The sequence below is a fragment of the Notechis scutatus genome, chromosome 1, assembly GCF_049901735.1.
Source record: "Notechis scutatus isolate UNSWTSFEM ecotype Mainland chromosome 1, rNotScu1.2, whole genome shotgun sequence".
Taxonomy (NCBI): Eukaryota; Metazoa; Chordata; class Lepidosauria; order Squamata; family Elapidae; genus Notechis; species Notechis scutatus.
Window position 1 is genome coordinate 251,247,590 of NC_142009.1, and position 22,379 is coordinate 251,269,968.

At 36.1% G+C, this 22,379-nt stretch overlaps 1 protein-coding gene and 1 long non-coding RNA gene across 7 annotated transcripts in view; both read right to left on the minus strand.

The window, feature by feature from the left end:
- ELP4 (elongator acetyltransferase complex subunit 4) overlaps positions 1 to 22,379 on the minus strand; it is a 159,261-nt gene that overhangs the window by 124,038 nt on the left and 12,844 nt on the right. For all 6 annotated transcript variants that reach the window (XM_087951056.1, XM_087951055.1, XM_087951057.1 and 3 more), the window contains exon 3: positions 14,438 to 14,559. In XM_087951056.1, coding sequence (XP_087807182.1) covers positions 14,438 to 14,559 — 122 coding nt within the window. The remainder of the gene's footprint in view (positions 1 to 14,437; positions 14,560 to 22,379) is intronic.
- On the minus strand, positions 3,535 to 9,488 carry LOC148133325 (uncharacterized). The gene is made up of 2 exons (XR_015746677.1): positions 9,009 to 9,488; positions 3,535 to 7,401 (listed from the first exon to the last, which is right to left on the minus strand). It is a non-coding gene; the product is annotated as an uncharacterized LOC148133325 (long non-coding RNA).

Genomic DNA, 22,379 nt, shown 5'->3' on the forward strand with positions numbered 1-22,379 from the left:
TAAACATCTAGTGGACTGTGTAACGAATGAACAACAATAATAATCCTTCATAGACATACTCTTGACATAGGGGAAGGTCGTTTGATACTTGGATGAGGTTGAGAGCTGTGCTAGTGATAATGTATTCTTCCAGAAGGGTCATGTATGCTAGACAGATCTTAAGGGAAGAGCCAGACTAAATGCATCTACTAATCCATTTAATATGGTGAGAAAACAGGAATAGAATCCTGTATTGGGTCAATCATCACCTGGGTCAACAAGGACCATTTAAGATATTAGAATTCCTGGACATTACTAAACAATACAATACTGCTAGGGTTGATAAATAAATAAATATAGTGTTCTTATAATGGGCTGGACTACAATGTGAGGGTTAACAAATAATGCAGTTAAAAACATGGCTGAGAATTAGGTGTATACCAAGTAACTATCCACTTCAATGCCGTTTACAAGAAATATGTTTGAGATGCAATATGGAGTAAAATATGATGCAATACAATCTTACAGAACTTTCGTTTTGAATTTCAACATGAGAGATGGAAATAGGAAGATATATGAAAGAATTTGTCTTACAAAGTAATTTCCACAGGTGAACTCAGAGCTTCTCAAGCTTTAGTTAAATTCTTATTACTAGCTCTGACCCTACAGGAAAGAAGCTGTCTCTTATCCCATATATACATTGGTTCAACAGTTGCTCTCTGTAAAGCTGAAAGTGATTACTGGGACTAAATTAGAATGATTGTTCTCTTGTTCCACAACTCTCTCCTTCCTTTCACTTTTGACAAAATCAGAGTTATTAGTTGTGCAACATCGGAGTCAGTTGCAAAAGTATCCCTCAGAGGGCACAGAGGCATGAACACAGCCCCCAGGTACAGCCTTTTATAGCAGTCATAGGATGGGTGGAACAGCAGTGGAGAGTAACCACGAATTCTGGGAAAAGAGGCAGCTATGCTGAAGGATTTCAGACATTTGAACATATAAAAAAACTTTATTGCTGGCTAACTCTGCCCACAGTTCAGGAGTTTGATCCTGATGGGCTCAAGATTGACTCAGCCTTCCGAGGTTGGTAAAATGAAGATCCAGATTGTTGGGGGCAGTACACTGACATTAGTAAACTGCTCAGAGAGTGTTGTAAAGCACTGTGGAGCTGTATGTAAGTCTAAGTGCTATTTAGTGCAATATCTGTTCTCTCTAACCCAAAGGAAGGAGTTCTGCTTTTTTAAAAATTACATTTTATCTTTTTCCTCTCTCATATGCCTCTACTTTCAGGCTTCCCTTAAAATTTGAATGTACAGAATGATATAACTAATTTGCTTGCATCCACTGAGAAAGAGATACCCTAGTACTATGTGGAAACATTTCAGATTTAAAAAAATCATGAAAATCAATATGCGAGTTAACAAAAAGCATTGTTTTTAATCCCTTCCATTTTGAAAGGGGAAATGACTATTAGGATAATCTTTTCTTCCCAGAAAAAATGCCATACAACACTATGTCTAGGCATAACCAAAAGAAAATGTATTGGAGTTTTTATATAAATAAAAAGCAATTACAGAGTTTTAGGTTTTAGGTTTAAGGATGTATAAGAAGGTAAAGAGTGCTGAAAAGATTTTCATCATGTTTCCCTTCTTTGCAATTTGCAACCATAGCAACTGTATACATTTCTACTCCAACATGCCACTTTGGTATAATGGTTAAGATACTGGTCTCGAAACTGGGAGACTGTAAGTTCTAGTTCTCTAGTTCTCTCTTAAGCATGAAAGCTAGCTGGGTGACTTTGGGTCAGTCACTCTCTCTCAGCCCAACCACCCTCAAAAGGTTGTTTTGAGGAAAACTAGAGATGGGAGCAATAGTAAGCCTTCTGCCTTGAATTATTTATAAGGAAGGATTTTTTAAAAAAATCTAACAATAATAAACATCATTTAATTAAATTTAGTTTATGCACAAATATATCGATGCAGCTAGTATTGTAATTTATATTTTCTATCAACAATGAGCACAGGCAGAAAAAAGGATGCTAGCTTATAAAATTGCTTTCACCAATCTGAATGAATCCCAGATGTGTAGATTTCAAGTCCCATGATTCTCATGGTTAGGAAATTTGGAGAATTGAAGTCACATATCCAGACATTGTCCAGAATGGGAGAGTCTGCCCTATGAAAATCCTGGGAGGGGTTAACATCATCTTCTGAGCTAGAACAGAGCAGGAAAATAATTATGAATAGCCCCAGAATGGAGATGACATTATTTGCCCTTTTATAAAGAGACAATAAATATGTAAATGAAATAGTTTGCAATTGAAAAGATGAAAAACTAAGGCACCATGACAAGACCAAAGGAAGCCTCCATGAACCTCAGAGGCTTTGCTAGGGAAGATGGCTTTGGATATGGAAGTGAAAGGTCAGTAGGAAGGACCAGTTAGAAAAGGTAAATGATCCACAGAAGGGCCAGCTTATAACTGTTTCATTTCTTCCCCTCCCCTTTCTTTTCTGGGATTCTATCTTACAGGATCAGGGCTGATGATACAAACATTATTGCAATTTAATCATTTATCCTAACTAAAAGTACGAGTTTCGATTGCAGAGTAGTTAACTCTCATCTGCTCTCCACAGCTTTTCCACCATGCGTGAAGGTGGCGTTCTGATGGGTGGACTGGCTGACATACAAAATCTACAACAATCACGGTTCCTAAATCCGAATGATAGAAGGCTGTTATTTGGTGTAGGGCTCAGAAAAGGCAGTGTGGGGGGGATGCTTATAGTATTTTAAGAAATCTGAGTGAAACAATAACCCAAAATCTATCAAAATCCTTGAGAATTAAACACATTGTGTATCAACTTTTGGAGGAATGATCTTGGAAATCTTTGGGGATTCCATATACTTAGAAGTGGATGAGGCCTCTTTCTATCTTTCCACTAAATATAATTCATCTGCAACCAATCCAGAAAAAAAGTTACTGATATCTTTAAACCAAGTTATAGTCACTTGTTATAAATGAATATTGTGTGTGACCTGAAACACTAATAATAATAATTATTATTTATTCAATTTATTCAAATGCCTGATCAAAAAGATTCCAGGCAATGTACAAATAATTAAAATATAAAAATCCCACAGGACAAAATACCATATAAACAAGTTTATTAAGCAATATGTAGGTAGCAATCATTTACTCATTATACAAATTAAGTTGATGCACAGTCTGGAAAATCTGACCATTTTAATATTTTTGTGAAGGTCAGAAGAAATGGGGTAAAACCTATTCCAGAGGACAGGAGGGGCCTTGAATTCCAGTACCCTGAATTGCATTTGGAAACCAACAGTGTGGTTCATAAGTAAAGGAATTATATGGGTATACTGAAGTACAAATCTATTCAGGTAGCCACATCCCTACTCTGAAGGATGGGACCCTCTTTCTGAAGTCACGGGAAGCTGTCACATTTATGAAAATGGTGGCACTGCTATCTTAATATTTGTGAAATATATGTGTTATGAATTACTATCAGGCGCAAATAACCAAGAGCATTCTATGAGTTCAAAGCACAGAAAGTTTAATATTGTTACCAATACACAAAGATTTAGTCAACCAATGGTCAAAACTAAATTGGCGCTAAATAAGGGTCATAAGAATTCATGAGGGTGGTACTTGAGTCCTTTTGGCAACGCAATGACTCTAAACTGATGATACGCTTAATTTCATCTTCCAGCTCAGGCTATTTTTCACTTACATCATTAAAAAACAAAGCAACATGCTAATATGACAGTGATATATGGAGAGGGGAGGATAGTAGAACATGATTCTAGGATTATAAAGAATATAACAGGTGAACATTTTTGGAGAATACCATATTTAATATATTTGCAAAGTATCAAATACAGAACATAATATAATCAAGAAATTTATAGATACATTCATTTTTATGAAAGTCATTGTGTTTGCATTGAGAATTTAGAACAAACTAACAATTATGTCTCTAAGAACAGAGAGAAGAATACATGGATTAATTTCATTGTTCTGAATCAAATTCCAATGCCTTGGTAGCATACTATTATCCACTTCTCCATTCAAAGACATCAGAGAAAACTAGTCTTGATATTTTATTGTTTACACTGATAATATTTTTTTTAAAAGCCCCTAAATCTAAATCCAACACTATCTGCACTGAAAACTGTAATTTGTTGTTGGCTTTTTATTATGCAGGGGAAATTGATCACAATTTTTAGGTAGTTATACAATTGGAAAGATGGGAAAAGTACTCAGGAAGCAAATGTTTCCTTTCTTAAAAAAATCCAAGTATAAAATCCCATATACTTTTAAAACCTTTTTACACTTATTTCTGAGCAATGAGCAATGAAAGTAGGATTTCATTTAATTATATTTGTGTATTTATCAATCATATTTCCAAACTGCCCATATCCCTCAGAGATTTACTACTTATATTACTGTATATTTTCCATACTGATTTGAATACAAAATTATTAATGTACCCAAGCATTTTAGTACCATAATAAAAATCATTTATTCTTTCAGTAACATTTGATAATATTTTAGTTTATGCACATGGTTTTTGATAGTAGTTATATTGAACAGTTTGTATAATCATGCTTAAATTAGTTTTCAGGTGTTTACCTCTAATAAAATTACTTTGTGTTTTCTCAGTAACACCTGCAACATTTTAACTAACATAAAAATAACTATGTGCCATATACCAAAAAACAATTTATAGGAGTCACAGTCCATTGTTCCAGAAGAGATTATCATTAGACTAAATCCCCTGTAAGTACTCATTTAACTAAGCCTCTTGTTGTCTTATATTCTGCCGCTCACAATGAGAAACACACCTGCTACTTTTATGTACCTACTGTTAGCATAGACACAAACTTAAGATCAAACTGCCTAAACTATATTTTAAACATTTAGTCTGAAAACACAGATGAAGTGTTTAATGGCTCCTAAACATATCTCTCTCCCTTTGCTGTTCTGAATGGTATTTGCTTGAATTCTACAAGCTTTTGTAGTAAAAATAAAAGTGATGCTAATTTATGTGCTTGTTTTATTACAGGCATTTCCAAGAAAACATTCATCTTATTGGATGAGATTTAAAAGAAATATGAAGAAACTGTTGCAGGTTTAGAAGAAGACTATCAGAATAATAAGATATCTGGAAACTAAGCCTTATGAAAAAAAAAAGTTAAAGTTATTTTATTGGGTGTGCATGTGGGAGACTTAGGGGAGATATAATAAATGTATAGGAAGCTGAAACTGCTAGAACAAGGACTAACTCACTGAAAATTAAAGAAAGGCAACTCAGGCTGATTATTAGGAGGAATTTCTTGATGATAAAGGATATCTAGTAGTACAGCTGTTTACTAAAATTAGTAGTAGATTTTCCCTTGCTGAAGGATTGTAAACAGAAGGTAAGTAGGCACTTGTTGCAGATGACTTCCTGGATTTAGGTTGGGCTGTTGTGCCATTAGATATAAAACTAAGTTCATTTACATAAAAGGGGAAGGGAGGCAAAGATATGTAAGTAGTGTATAAAACAAATGAATGCAAATTAATGGAGGTTTTAGTACATTAAGATGAGAGTCTATCACTGATCTAGCAGAGAGAAATAAGCATTGCAATTTGAGAAATAAAAACTCTTAATTTGCTATTGAATGTTTCTTAAAAGCATAAAGCAAAGATGGGATTAACACATAGAACCTTTAAGGGAAAAATTAGGCCGGTCTTCCCCAACCTGTAGGTGATGAGATTTGTATCCTAATATATTTAGATAGCTTGATTAAAAATAAATTCATCCATTCACCCACCCAGTCAATCACTGTATAAAAATTCTCAATAAACCTATAGAAAACTCATTGTTTTGGCTAGCTTTCTAGTAACAAATGGACTAATGTTCTTATCTACATACATGCAAAAACTACACATTCAAATATAATCTTAATCCATTAAGTAAGCAATTTCATTTTCATCATCTTACCCACCCAATTGGATTGTATACCTTTATAAGTGAAACATTGCTTGCACACATCAAGAATCTCCCCAGAGCAGAAGAGAATCCTGTTACATATGCATAAACACAAACTAGAATAGTCGAGAGAATAAAATTATGAATACCATTCATTCAGTTACAGAACAATAGAGATCTAGGACACATGTCCCTCAAGGATTTATTTTTAAACAGAAAAAACAAGAAATTCCACAAGTTTATAACAGCAAGAAGACAAGAAAGAATAATTTTATTTAAAATCATAAACTCAAATAAATAGCTATCTCCTGTCATATGTATTTTATATTATACTGTCCTTCTGGTGCACATGCACACAATTCTCAATGCCAATGGAAGATTTGTAATCAAAAAGATTACAGAGAAAACAGAGTATTTTAAGGTAATTAAAAATGTGCCTTTGTATCTCTAAATATTTAGGAGTTTCATTCCTTAACTAATATTGAAACAAATCTTGCATTTCTATTATTCTTCTCTGTTAGGAATGTCTGCTTGCATTCTTTGGCAAATGTATTAAACAAAGTCAGATTCTAACAGTGTGACCTCCTTCTTTTCTCCTAGTCTCTGGGGTATAATAAAATCAAAGACACAATTCCACAACAGTTAATGAAGCTTAACCTCACAGTCTCTTAATTAACAATGCATTACACTAACTACTGGCATCATACTTCTCTTTAAGGTATTTTAAATGCTGGAGGACTACTACTGTGCTATTATTTAGTAATATAATCCATGTTGTGTATGGAAAGCCTACTTCGATCCTTCCAATTTTTTTTAAAAAATAAATATTGCTGAAAATTATAATGATTTATTTATGCATCTTCAAACCTCTATGTTCTGATAAGCATTCACTGATTTGTCAGCCTGATAAATCTACAATTGCAGTTAAAACTGTAACTATCAATTAATGTTTTAAGTTATATTTATACAGTAATACTTCAAAGCTGAACAAATAACTTTACTATTTTTATTAGTACATACAGAATGATGTATTAACAAGAAATCTATTTCGTTGTTAAATATTACATATGTTAACTAGATCTTAGATTTCAAAAGGAATACATTTGGTAAACAAAATAATTGAACACTTATTGCTAATGAAAGAAATGTCCATAAAATTTATTTCTAGCAATTATTTTGATGTAATTGTCAGGTGTTTCTAGACAGATAGTTCATAATACTATAGTTATTCTAACTCCGCCCATGAACAGATTTTCTGTAGCAAGAAAAATATGGTAGAAACGAGGGAAACATGGGAAATTTTCTAATGGAGGACATAATTTGATCCTATTTGGCACAGTGAATCCGCAGCATGGTAGTGCTGTTCTGATTGCTCCGTGCTGACTCCCAATTCTGTCCATGATTTATGTGTCATCAATTTTTTGCATTCCTGGTTTAGAGAACAAGATAAACTTTGGTTTGAGCGGGTTGTCAAAAATTTGTGAGCTATGCTCATAGAGCCATTAGAACTGCATGGAGCTCATTTACTGGTGAACCATTATTAAAAGCATAGTCTTCTATGAGCTGCTGCTCACTTCATCAGATGGTGCAGCTCATGAAACTGTATGCCTTTCAAAATGTATTAGTCACAAAAAGTACTATCAGACTCTTGATTTTTGGCTATCGTATACTGAAACAGGCCTCTCCTATAATGGTAAACCTTTATTTCTTTAATTTCTATATTGCCAATCCCAGAATAAAAATTGAAAAAAGGGAAAATTACCTTAATTAATATAATAATAATAAATGCAAAAGTTCTCAAATACCATAAATACAATAGTTCTAACAGTGTTCATTAAACAACAACAGACAATCTGAGAATAGATTAGATGTTCCAGTAAAATACTAAAGACAGCTAGGAACATAAATCTCCCCCCAAACAAATGCAAATAGAGAACTACAAGTAAGAAAGCCCAATTTCTGACTAGTACACTATGAACTGAACTAATTTCTGGGGCCAGAAGCAAGGCTTCTATGTTCTGGAATATTAGAGAAAGTGATCCTTCAAATGTGAGTCTTTTAAAGCTTTATATAACAGTGCCAGTACTTTTAAATTTAGCCTGATAGCTAACAGAAAATCAATGTTGCTTACAGGATTATTATGACACAACCTATTTAGAAGAACAAATTTAACAAGATAGCTGAATTCTGCATGAAGTTTAGCTTCTGGGATTTGTTTAAAGTAGTCTAATAGTTGACATTCTGAGCCTTGATCATGCTTTTCAGGGTGACCCAGCCATTTTCTTGAAGTTCATCCTTTAAATTGAAAGTTTATGAAATGTGATGTTCTGGACAACATGGATTTGCTTTGTAGTGTGACCATGTCTAAAACACTGCAAACTATCTCCCAAGCAGTTTGGAGGAACACAGTGTTCTTGAATTCTGTGGGATGTTCCATTCTTGGAAATGGAAGTTTTACATGTACAGGAAGTCCTCGACTTATGACCATAAAGGATCCCAAAATTTCTGTTGTCAAGTGAGACATTTGTTAAGTGAGTTTTGCCCCATTTTATGACCTTTCTTGCCACAGTTGTTAAGTGCATCAATGCAGTTGATAAATTAGTAACCTGGTTGTTAAGTGAATCTAGTTTCCCCATTGACTTTGCAACTGTCATAAATATGAACCAATTGCCAAGCATTTCAATTATGATCACATAATTATAGGGATATTGCAAAGGTTGTAACTGTGAAAAATGGTCGTCACTTTTTCCAGTGCTGTTGTAACTTTGAATGGTCACTAAATGAACTGCTGTAAATTGAGAGCTACCTGTATTTCATCATGAGATTACGAGAGCACTGATCCACTGATCTGCTTTCCTGTCCTGCTGCAGGAAATGCAGCAGATTAACTCTGGTTACACTCTCTCTTGCAAATGAACCTGTGAGTTTACTGAGAGTTGGAGTCAAGAACAGATGTGACTCCTATTCCTTTTGATGTAATGCTATCTCAGCCAGCAAAGACTATATTTCTTATTCCTAGGCTTAAAAATCAACTAACCAGAACACTTTTGTTTTCTCTAGATTCAGCTTTAGTTTTCTGGTCCTCATCCAGTTCAACACTACCTCCAGGCATCTGTCAAAAACTTGTACAACCTACCTTGATTCAGAGGGAAAGGAGAAAGAGAAAGAGAGAAAGAGTTGGCATCTAGGTATTGAACTAACAATGTTGTTAAAAACAGTCATTCTCTGGATTTCTGGTAAAAATCCATGAATGAATCATGATGTATGCATATAAAAATCCAATTTTAAAGCTGCCTAATGTTTATTAAAATATTCAGAACAGAAAACAAACATTGACAGGATCTAATTATAATTGCAGGACTAGATATTTTTACATCTGGAAAACATATGTTAGATACAAATATAGTGAAATCTAATGGACATTTGATGCAAAGGAAAAATGCATTCTGAATTAAATATATGTCACTCTTTAATATTTTATCAGACTTTTAGGGTATGGTCTCAAGTCAACTTCATATATTTTTCCTTTAGTCACTAAAACCTCAGTATATAAAATATAAATATGTGAAAAATTAGATACATATTCCATTTTTATTTTAGTTTTCCATATTTCTAAATTAATGAAGAAAAATCTTAGAAACATCTTATGAATAAATACTATACTAGAGTAACAATAAGCAAAGCTACAGAAAGGAAAAATCTGAAGCCCATTATTTTTAAAAACTAACATTAAAATATACAAATATTACAACTTAAATTTAAAAACCCTGAAGACATCAGGGTCCATATCTGCAAAAAGTCTTTCCCAAAAACATTTATTTGGCGGATATGCACATAATACAAAATTTAAATCCAATTAAATCATTTGGAAAGCCCAGTTTGTATCAAGGGTCCTGATGTAAGTGAGAGAAGACACCATTCCGAGCACAGCCTGAAAATAATTGTTCCAGTATCACCTTGCTCTTTTGCCTGGATACCTTTGCAGCTAGTCTTGTGCGCTGGAATACAACTGCAGGCTTCAGACTGCTACCCTTTGGCCTCAAAACTGTAATTTCCTGAATGCTGAGTGAGGTATTCACCACTGTTCAGCATTCTAGTATCTTCTCAAAAATACTAGAATGCTGAAATACAAAAAATACAAAACCAGTGTTAGGCATTCCTTCATCCAGTGTAGCTTATAGAAGTCTTTCCAAAAGCACTTTTTGAATGCTATTTTTAAAAACTATGTAATGAAAGAAACACGGTGGCTCTCACATTTAGGGCACTGGGTGGGAGGTTAGAAGTCCACATTCAAGACCCGAGTGCTGCCATGAAGTGGGGTGAACTCTCGTTTTTCGTTCCAGCTCCTTCTGGCAACATGAAAGGAGCATCCGCCTGGGCCTCCCCATCTAATCCTTTCAACCAGAAAACACCTTCTGACACGAGTACAAAAAATGTATAATTCATTATATAAAGATTCACCTATTCCTTTGCAATTTCTTATTGGATAATAACTACCGGTATATGAATGAAAGAGACAGAAATGTTTTTTAAAAAATTGCATAAAATTTTATGTATATATTTCCAAGGCATTTTTAGCAGGAGTGTAATTTTTCAACAATGTCCCATCTTAATGCTGACATTGACTTAGACATGTAAATGTTTTCAAAAGATGATGGGTAAATTACTAGGTGATCGTATAACATACCATAGGCCGCTGATGGGACATTTCTATTTTCCACTTGCCTTTTAGTTACATAGCTTTAAGTTAATTATGGTGTATAAACACTTTTTTTTTTCTTTCTAGAACAGGCAATATTTTTCTTAATTACAGAAAAACCATAAACTCCCATTTAAAGTTAAAAAATAGCTACAGTACTATTCAATCTATGTATAAAAGTGACCAATATGCTAGGCAGCAAAGGAACTATTGATAATTATGATGGAAAGTCAATGACAATGGAAATTTTAAAATCTACACTCTTATATAGATTTTCAATTCTCAAAATTCTCAGGAAGATAACTTACATCACAGCATCAATTTACAGCTGAAATTTACTGTTTTATCAGATATCTAACATAAACTTTTTCTTCTAAGATTTTTGTACAGTTTTGAAGAAAAGCCAATTTTATGGCATAGTAAAATTGTCTAGAAAGTGGTCATAATATAGCAATTAACACACAAGCATTTGTAAGAATAAAATATATAAGCAATAAAAACAAAGCATTACAAAATAAATACCCCAAAGAGTTCTATCAATCAATCAGAATAGAGCTGGAAGGGATCTTGGAGATTTTCTAGTTCTGCCCCTACTAAAGCAGGAGACCCTATACCATTTCAGATAAGTGATTGTCCAATCTCTTCTTAAAAACCCCAAGTGATGAAGCACTCACAACTTTGGAAGGAGCTGTTTCACTGATTAATTGTCCTCACTGTTGCAAGTTTCTCCTTAATTCCAGGTTGCTTCTCTCCTTGCTTAGTTTTCATTAGTTTCTTGTACTGCCCTCTGATGCTTTGGAAAATAAATTGACTCCCTCTTCTTTGTGGCAGCCTCTCAAATACTGGATGTTATCATGTTCCTCCCTAGTTCTTTTCTCTAGACTAGCCAAATGTTGTCATGTTCCTCCCTAGTTCTTTTCTCTAGACTAGCCAAAGCCAAATCCTGCATCCGTTTGTCATACACCGTGTGCACAATTATTAGGCAAGCTGTATTTCTGAGGATTAATTATTGAACAACTACAATGCTCTTGGTCAACCAAAATGTTAATAAACCTCAAACCTGAATATTTTAAAAAGTAAAAGTGAGGTTATGGCTTTCTTAGGAGAATATCTATGTGTGCACAATTATTGGGCGACTATTAATGTGCAGAATTATTATGCAATTAGATGAAAAATGAACATTTTCCCATCTCACTTATTTATTTTCATCTGTTAAAGTGAGAATAATAAACAAACAACTAAAAAATTACAAATAAACATTTCTGACAGTTCAAAAAAAAAAATCAGTGACCAATATAGCCCACCTTTCTTTTCCATAACAGCCGTAAGCCTTCCATTAATGGAGTCTGTCAGTTTCTTGATCTGTTGACGATCAACTTTTTGTGCAGCAGCAACCAAAGTCTCCCAGACACTGTTCAGAGAGGTGTACTGTATTCTTTCACCGTAAATCTCCCATTTAATAAGGGCCCACAAGTTCTCAATAGAGTTTTGGTCAGGTGAGGAAGGGGGCATGTCATTATTCTTTCATCTTTAAGGCCTTTACTGGCTAGCCACACAGTGGAGTATTTTGATGCAGATGGTGAAGCATTGTCCTGCATAAAAATCATGGTGGTCTTGAAATGACTGTACCACTGCTTGAAGAAAGTGTCTTCTAGAAACTGGCAATAGGTTTGGGAGTTGATTTTGAGACCATCTTCAACCCCAAAAGGTCCAACTAGCTCATCTTTAATAATACCATACCAGTACCCCTCCTCCACCTTGCTGGCATCTGAGTTGAAGTGGAGCTCTGTGCCCATTATTGATCCAGCCACAGGCCCATCCATCTGGTCCGTCAAGAGTCACTCTCATCTCATAATCCATATGAAACCTCTGATAAATCTGTCTTCAGATATTTCTTGGCCTAGTCTTGCCATTTCAACTTATGTTTCTTGTTCAGTGGTGGTCAGGTTTCAGCCTTCCTTACTTGGCCATGTCTCTGAACACTGAATACCTTGTACTTCTGGGCACTCCAGGTAGGTTGCAGTTCTGGAATATGACAGCACTGGAGGATAATGGATTTCTGTAGCTTCACATTTGATTATTTTCAAATCTTTGCCAGTGATTGTGTATCTTTTTTTTCTCAACACGTTTCTTGTAACCCTCTTGACTTTTTGCAACAAAATGTTTGATGGTTCTGTGATCATGCCCCAATATCTTAGCAATTTCAAGAGGCTGCATCCCTCTGAAAGACTTTTTACAATTTTTGACTTTTCAGAGTCATACATCTCTTTTTAAGCCCATTTTGCCTGAGGAAAAGAAGCTGCCTAATAATTATGCACACCTTGGTATAGGGCAGGGGTCCTCAAACTTGGCAACTTTAAGACTTGTGGACTTCAACTCCCAAAAGCTATGCTGGCTGGAGAATTCTGGGAGTTGAAGTCCACAAGTCTTAAAGTTGTTAAGTTTGGAGACCTCTGATATAGCGTGTTGATCTCCTTAGGCCACACCGTCCCTCATTACACAAATACACATCACCTGATATACTTATGCCAACTAAGCATTCAAGTTTATACAGCTTGGAGGTGGAGAATATGCATAAAAAATGATGATACGGTCAAAATACTCACTTGCCTAATATTGGTGCACACAGTGTATGTTATAGTGTCCAGGCCTTTAATCATCTTAGTTGCTCTTCTTTGCACTTTTAAAAACTATAATTTAGGTTATTTACCAACTTGTTTTCTGGAGCTTGGGTGATATTCTCCAGCATTCTCTGCTCTAATTTTTTCCAGCAGCAACCTACTTTTGGGTTAGACTGGGCCAAAAGAGTATAATTGGCCTAAAGCTGTTCATTCTATGGCTTAAAGTAGACTTGAACCAGAATTTTTCCAGTCATAGTCCAATAATTTAGTCACCATACCATAGTTGATGGTATCTTAATTCCAATTAAAGGACATGTACTTCTATGGTCTATGAAAAAAAACCCACACATACTGTACTAAATTATTATGAATGCATAATTTTGTGTAGCATTTTAGTTGTGCAACTTGCTAATCAGATTGCATGCACAAATTGATTGTGTTCAGTTCTAGGACGTTTTCACAATTACTTTTCTCTCCACTATACATTCCATAAAAAGTTTAATACAGTATATGGATGCAAGGAAAGCATAAAAAATATTGTGCAAACTTAGGCAATGCCCTCCAATCTGTGTTTTGCTTCTCTGGAGTTCTCTCTAGCCACATCTGTTATAAATACCACAATGAGGTGGGTAACACAAAGGCCTGTAGAGTAAACCCAACATAAATTCAATATAATTACACCCCACCTCCAGCTCCCTGTTCCTTCCATTCTGCATTACTACTATACTTATTCTGGTCCTCAATTTTCTCTGCTAAGGGGGAAAATCTATATTTTTTCATTTTTTCCTTCTCCCAATCCCCTTCTGTTCTCCAACTTCAAACCAGTAGGCTTAATTTCAACACTGATCGAATTAAAATCGGACAATACATGTTGCTTAAAAAGGATTAGTCAATCATTTTTTATATCCAGTGTGGCAAGCCAAAATCTTCAAGCTCACATGTGATTTTATTATTGCAGTTTTTTGAATGTAACATAATAATGACTTTTTATCTTTCTTGGATTTTTCTGAATTTCTACATTAATTGATAAAAAATTAGCATATTCTAGAATATTAATAGAGATGAAAATACTCTGGTTTATGATAAGAGAATTACTAATTTTATACAAACATTAAGAAACATTCATATGAAGAAACTTTTCTTTACCTTTAGAATAATACCAGGCTCCTCTTTATCTGAAGCAATAAATAAATTATGCCCACAAACTACTCCTTCTGCAAGGAAATTCTTGAACAACAGATTGGAGTAAACACCATATACATCTTCCTCTGCAGGAAAAACATACATGTTATTAGAAAATAGACATACTATTAGGAAGGCAAACATGCTTGCTATTATTTATTTATTTAGTATATGGCACCTACAGAGGACATGCAATCCCGATATATAACACAAATAAAATAAATTATACACACCAATGCAAATATAAGTTAAATAAATCATCAGCATATATATGGATATGTGTATGTGTGAAGAATGTGGACAATATAGTATATTAAAGTGAAGCCATAATAAAATCACCATAATATGGCACCCTAGAATCGCAATAGATGTTACAATTCAGTATCTAAGAAAGCTGGTCATCTAGCTGCTTCTGGTGTGGCTGCAATGTGATCATCCCAGGTGCCTTGAAATTCTCAGATTACCGATATATGTACCCTTCCCGAGGCGACACGGGACTGGGGCCGCACCAGCGGCAGCAACTCCCGACAGCCCCAACCGGACACCTGAGCGGAGCCCGGGCGGAACTGCCTGTTGCTGCCATGGGCGCCATTGCGGGCTCCCGGCTGCCCAAGTAAAGAACAGGGCCGCGCCAGACCATCGGAGAAGCGGAGCAAAGCCGGACACCAGCAGCCGCCTCCTCGGCGCAGAAAGCCTCCCCCAACCAGCTGGCCGGTCTCCTCCTCCTCGGTCACACAGAACAAACAGGCAGAGAAGGAGGAGAGCAGCTGGCAAGCCGGGAGGCCTCCCGTCGCTGCGAAAGAGGCAGCCAACGATCTCCGGCACCGTCCTGCTCCACGCGCTGGCTGCTCGGACTTGCCGGGCCCGGCACATAGAACAGGGCGGTGCCGGATGTTGGAGAAGCGAGCGGAGCCGGGATCATTAGCCGCCTCTTTTGCAGCACAAGAAGCCTCCCAGGCAGAGAAGGAGGAGAGCAGCTGGCCAGCCGGGAGGCCTCCGTGCTGCGAAAGAGGCAGCCACGATCTCCGCACCGTCCTGCTCCACGCGCTGGCTGCTCGGACTTGCCGGGCCCGGCACATAGAACAGGGCGGTGCCGGATGTTGGAGAAGCCGAGCGAGCCGGGATCATTAGCCACCTCTTTTGCAGCACAAGAAGCCTCCCAGGCAGAGAAGGAGGAGAGCAGCTGGCCAGCCAGGGGAGGCCTCCGTGCTGCGAAAGAGGCAGCCAACGATCTCCGGCGCCGTCCTGCTCCACGCGCTGGCTGCTCAGACTTGCCAGGCCCGGCACATAGAACAGGGCGGTGCTGGATGTTGGAGAAGCCGAGCGGAGCCGGCGACCTCGGCTCGCGTTGTTTTCTGAGCCCATGAGCCTAGAGCCAGGGCGCTTTCATTGCACGGCGGAGCTTCTTGTCTCGGGAAAACCGGGCGTCGTTGCTGCCCCTGAGGGAGGGCGATTCTGGGCTGCGCGATTGGGGGACTTCGTGGCTTTGGGTGGGTGGGTGGATGGGGGTGAGGATGGATGGAGTCTGTGAAGCGGGCTTGCCTGCCCTTGCTGGCTGCCTCTGCTTCCTTAGGGCGGGAAGGGGGCTCATCTGGACCAAGGGTGAGTCTCCCCCTCAGTTTCCCCTGAAGGATCTTCCGTCGCTTTTGCCTTCTCCCTACATCTCCGCTCAGGTGTCCGGCTGGGGCTGACGGGAGTTGCTGCTGCCAATGCGGCTCCGGTCCTGCGTTGCCTTGGGAAGGGTGGGGCAAAACCAGGAGCCGCTGAGCCTGAGCCTCCGGTGCCGCTGCTGCTGTTGCAAAGCGCTGCCGGGCTCTTCCTTTTGCCTTTCCTTCCCGAGGCGACGCGGGACTGGGGCCACGCCGGCGGTAGCGACTCCTGACTCAGGGGGCCTCCGAGGGTGGGGAAGAGAGTGACTCCTGCCTCCCGCTGTCATCATCATCTTCTTTTGGGTTAGTGAATCAATTAAACCTTTCATGATAGTGAGATCGTTTCCCAAATTAATTATTTTTATTTTTGAAATTTACCAGTAGCTGCTGCATTTCCCACCTCGGCTTATACTCGAGTCAATAAGTTTTCCCAGTTTTTTGTGTAAAATTAGGTGCCTCGGCTTATATTCGGTCGACTTATACTCGAGTATATACGGTATTGTTTTTTCCGATGCAAGAGTAATATTGCAGGCTCTTAGCCATTCCCCACCTAAAGATCTTAATTCTGGGCATGGCCTGTTTTGATTATATTAGGTTGGCTCTATATTTTTCAGGGCAACTGTATTTCTGGAAGTGGTTTTGTTGGATCTGTGTGATCTGTTTGGTTATGATTATTAAAGGTCAACCATTTTAATCACCATTCTTTAATTAGATCATAAGATTGCAATATGTTATCACAAATTGATTTCCTAGACTTAAGCCTAGTGCGAGGTAGAGAGTCTAATAGTTTATGTATTGGTAGATCTCTAGGACTCAATAGCCTGTTTATCTTATTCCACTCTTGAACTGTCTGTTGTTGTCGCAAACATGGAAGGCAAACATACTTGTTGATCTCCAACAAATGTAGATGGGAAAATCATTGCAAATATCTCATCTCATATCAATACTGACTTCATTTTTAGCCATCAACAGGTATGCACTGGTTGATACCTGGTTGATACCTGAGGTAATAGTCAAGATAACCTTTAAATCAAATACAATTTTCATAAATTGAGTTATCATAAATATAGCTTTAGAGATATTCAATTCATAGTTTAATTAGTCTCTTAAATGTCAAGATACTTTCCACCATCATCTGTGCTTTAGTGAATACTTGAATTTATTAAAGTATAAAAAAAAAAAGCTGGAGCTTATCTTCTGTAAGAAATATTAAAAAATTATCACTTCTTTAGATTGTTCAGATATTTCTCCAAATATTTTCTTAATATCTAAATAAAGGATTAAAAGTAAAGGCAACATTGTATTCTTCTATACTTTAAAGAAGCTTAAATAATTCATCTGTAAATAACATTAAATATTAAAATCTGACAAAAGGGAAAGTGAACCAATATATATTTTTGGTGCTTTGCTTGGAGTTCAGAGATGCAGCTGCAGGCAACTTCAGCCCATATCAAAAGTTAGAAAAAGTGAATGTACATATATACACATCTATTGTAGTATAACCATATAACCATATATATATGTTTTGAAAAGAATCTATTAATCCATCAGTTTTCAAATTAATTTCACATTCAAAACATTCATTTATCTATTTCATTTCTCATTAAAGAGTACATCATAACAGAGTTCTGCCATTTTCCCAGGTACACTCAAACTTATCCACCTGAAATTTTTGCTAAGTTTCTCCTTGTACAGGGGAGAAATAACAGCTTTATTCTGTCACATACAATTCTTTTCACAATGCTGTTCCCAGTAGTTTCTATATCCTTCTTCCTTACATTGACTTTCCATTCCATTGTTGAAGTATATATTTTCTTTTTACAGTTATTCTACTTTCACAGTATCACAGGGTTTGCACCATAGGGGTAATCTAATCCAATTCCCTGTTCATAGCAGCATCAAACAGAACATTTCTGATAACTAAATTCATTATTTCATGTGGTATTCTACCCCACTAATTGAATACTTAATAGTCAGGAAATTTCTCCAGATATTTAGTGTGAATGTACATCCCGTAAGTTCTGGGGTTGGTGTTGCCCTTTGGAACACCAGAAAATAATTGTTTACTATGTTGGTTGGTTGACTTAGCTGTCTTATTGACTGAAAATGGTTTATTTTTTAAAAAAAATACAGGCATATATTAGTTGAGTCCACATATTGAGAAAATTGTGCTTTTTTCCACTTGTTTAACTCTTACTACATAGATTGAGTTGGACAGCTATTTAAATTGCTTAAATAAAATCTTTCAGCTATTTAAAGGCTGCTGTCATATCTCCCCTTAGCTAATTTTTCTATAGCCTAATCATTTCCAGATCTTTTAATCATTTCTCATACAGCTTGGTCTCCAAATTTTTTTATCATCTTCATAACCTCCTTCTGAACTTGCTCTGATTTGTCACTGTCTTTTTTTAAAATTGTGTTGCAGAGAACAATGCACAGTGTGCCAAAGACTCTGGCCACTGTACAATTACTTCCCACAACCTAGAAGTATTACCTTATTAATATACCACAACATAGCACTCATTGTTTCAAAGACAACACAATGCTACCTCATGTTTAACTTGTGGTCAACAAGGATACCCAGACTCTTCTCTCATGTACTGCTGCCCAGCTGAATCCTTGTATTTTTATTTTTCTTACCTAAATGTAGAACTTCATATTTCTCCCTCTTAAATCTCATTATACTCAACTCAAGACTATCTAGGTATTTTTTTAAAAAAATCTTCTTTTATCTAAAGTATTTACCCATTTTCTGTTTTTTTGTCACTCGCAAACTTCGTAAGTATCCCCTTAATTCACTCATCCATGCCCTGAGTAAAAATGTTGAAAAACAGAAGGCCCTGGGATGCAATCCACTTGACCCAGAGCCTTAAATTTATTTATTTATTTATTTATTTATTTATTTATTTATTTGATTTGCCAATTGTTTACAAGATAATAAGTATAAGTGTATACATAGTTGTGAATACATGAAATGGGTACATATAAGAAAAATAAAAGAATAAGAGAAACAATAGGACAGGGACGGTAGGCACGTTGGTGCGCTTATGCACGCCCCCTACAGACCTCTTAGGAAAGGGGTGAGGTCAATAGTAGACAGTCTAAGGTTAAAGTTTTTGGGGTTTGGGGAAGAAACTACAGAGTCGGGTAGAGTATTCCAGACATTGACCACTCTATTGCTGAAGTCGTATTTCCTGCAATCAAGTTTGGTGCGGTTAACTTTGAGTTTGTATCTATTGTGTGCTCTTGTGTTGTTATGGTTGAAGCTGAAGTATTCATTGACAGGTAGGACATTGCAATGTATGATTTTATATACCATGCTTAAATCAGACCGAAGACGGCGTAATTCAAGGTTTTCTAGTTCTAGAATTTCAAGTCTGGTGGCATAAGGTATTCTACAACGAGTAGAGGAGTGGAGAACTCTTCTTGTGAAATATTTCTGGACTTTCTCAATTGTGCTAATATCAGATACGTAATGTGGGTTCCAGACTGATGAACTGTATTTGAGTATTGGTCTAGCAAATGTTTTGTATGCTCTGGTTAGTAGTGTGATATTACCAGAGAAAAAGCTACGTAGGATTAGGTTAACAACTCTTAATGCCTTTTTGGCTATGTAGTTGCAGTGGGCTCTAGCACTTAGATCATTGGAGGTGAGTATTCCAAGGTCCTTTACAGAGCTTGGGTCATCAACAAGATCTTGACTATTCAGCTTGTATTTTATTTTCTGATTTTTTTTGCCAATATGTAAGACAATATGTAAGACAGACAGAACTTCGCTAATTTGTTCAAATTAGCGAAGTTCTCTCCTGGCCAATACTTACCCTTCCTAAACTGCAATTCCCTCCTTCCCTGGTGGCACAACTATGATTAACTAAGACTATATTTCTCTTCTGCAAGAACGCACAAAAAAGTTAACAAGCTTTATTTTACTATCATCTATTACTGATTCATGATTTTCTCTTCACAACTGATCTTATACACTTTCGCTTTCTTTTTAATTTTAACAATAATTCTTAACAAGAATGCTGTTTGCTGTTTTTGCTACCTCTTTCAAATCTCAAATCATTCGAAGTGTTAGATTTTCTAATCAAGGGTGTGAGGGGTACATTATTTTCTTCTTTACGTTTCCCTTCTTCCATTCCCTGTATGTGTCCCTTTTCTCTTTTCAAATAACTTTGTGTGTATTCAAGCTAGACTCTTTAGATGTCACTAATTCTTCCTTTTTTGTGGGGAAAATTTTGTACTTGGTCTTCAGTATCTTGTTTCATGGGATTTTCCATTCTTTCTGGATACATTATTTAGTAATGGGGAAAATTCCTGAGAAAACCGTGGACACCCAAGACAATAAAGAAATGTATCATTGAACAAATCAACCCAGAATTCCCACTTGAGGTAGCAATGACAAGATTTAGATTATCATATATTGGACACATGATGTGAAGGTCTAAAGAGATCTTCTCTAAAAATCCCAAAGAAGGATCTAAGTATTGGGAGCAATGGAAGAAAAGATTTTGAGATGACCAGCAGCAAAGTGAATGGGACTGAGTTACAGTGGCAGCAAAAGTGCACTGTTGAAGATTTGAAAGTTCAGAAGGTTAGGTATTGGGAGACTGTCATTGAGAAAATCAATCAAAATGCACTGATAAGAGTTGACAATGACTTGATGAAAATCAATCAATGATGTAATCAGTAATTAGTCAATTAGTCACCAACACTGATGTTAAACTTTATTATTTGTAATAATAATTGCTTTTCTTTTTCAGATACATTTCATAAAATCATCTCTGTCTTGTTCTTATTAACCCAATATCCTAATACTGCTATATATTACTGTATACATTTAATTACTGAGTCTAAAAAGGGTTTTTTAAATGAGTAACTGTTATCAGCATGTACATTTACTTTAACTTGTTGATTGGCAATTTAATTCCCTATTGAGAGAACAACAGAAAGAAAACAAAAGGAACAGAGATGAGCCATGGAATATCTTAATGGACTATATTTTGCTAAAATTCTATTCTAACACTGGTCACTTTTTCTTTTAAGTAAGATAAAAAAATTTCACCATTAATGGAAAATACTATTTTTTTACTAAGTTTTTTTTTATTTCCTGAATTAAAATGCTTACAACTTTGCAATAATGTAAGAATTATATTATTGGTATAATGTAAATCTATGATTTGTATGGGTGGGATTCTGCATAATTCTTCAAATCCCAGAAGTCTATTTTTTTAAAAAAAAAATCTAGGAATTGTAGATTATAAATTAGTTTCATTTTGTCTTATTCACTTCCTGAAGCAAGGAATGAACTTTAATAATGGCATTCAAAATTAAACTAAATTATAGAAAAAGAGAGTTGCAAGACAGAAGCTCAGTCACAAAGCATCTTCTATGTATCCACTGACATACATTTATATTCCAAAGAAATTGAAATTACCATCTAAATTATAAAAGGAAGTAAAAGCATAGAAAATTGCTAATGATTTTTTTTAAATTAATGCATGTAACTATGCATCCAGTGTATTGAAGTTACAATATAAAGGTTAAATGCATGATATTGAGCAAATCTATGACTTTATCATCACGATGTATGTTTTGCATGTATAAAAGGAAACAAGTAACAAAACATACCTCATAATGGCAAACCTATAACTTATATCAATGTATTAGGCATTGGGAAGCAATAAGGGTAAAGTTTACATCATAACATTGCCATGCTTATGTTGTCTTTTTGACATATTATAAGCTCAATTTGCTATAAATATCTAAGACTACGCAAGTAGTTCTTGGTTTATGACCACTTATTCAGCAATTGCTCAAAGTTACAATGGTGCTGAATGAATGACACTGACAATAGTTTCAACAACTGCAGCATTTCCATAGTCATGTGATCACAATTTTTGACTGCCTGCCACCTTCCCACAAGGGAAGATAATGGGGAAGCCATAAGTAAGAAGTCCCAATAATGTATGTCCTTGCTTAATGACAGCAACTAAGACTGCTGGAATTGCTGCCATTAAGTGATGTGGCCAGGTGATATTGCACTTTATGACTACATCACTTAGCAACAGAATTTCCATCACAACTGCCATTGTAACACAAGGACTACCTGTATTTATATGTAAGTAACACATCAAATTTGTATTGGGGAAAGAGAATTATGTGCAGTGTATATGCAAGTACAATTTTATGTAGACAGACAGGTTATCCTACTGTTGGAATCTGTCATAATAAATCACTACTAAATCAGCATCATT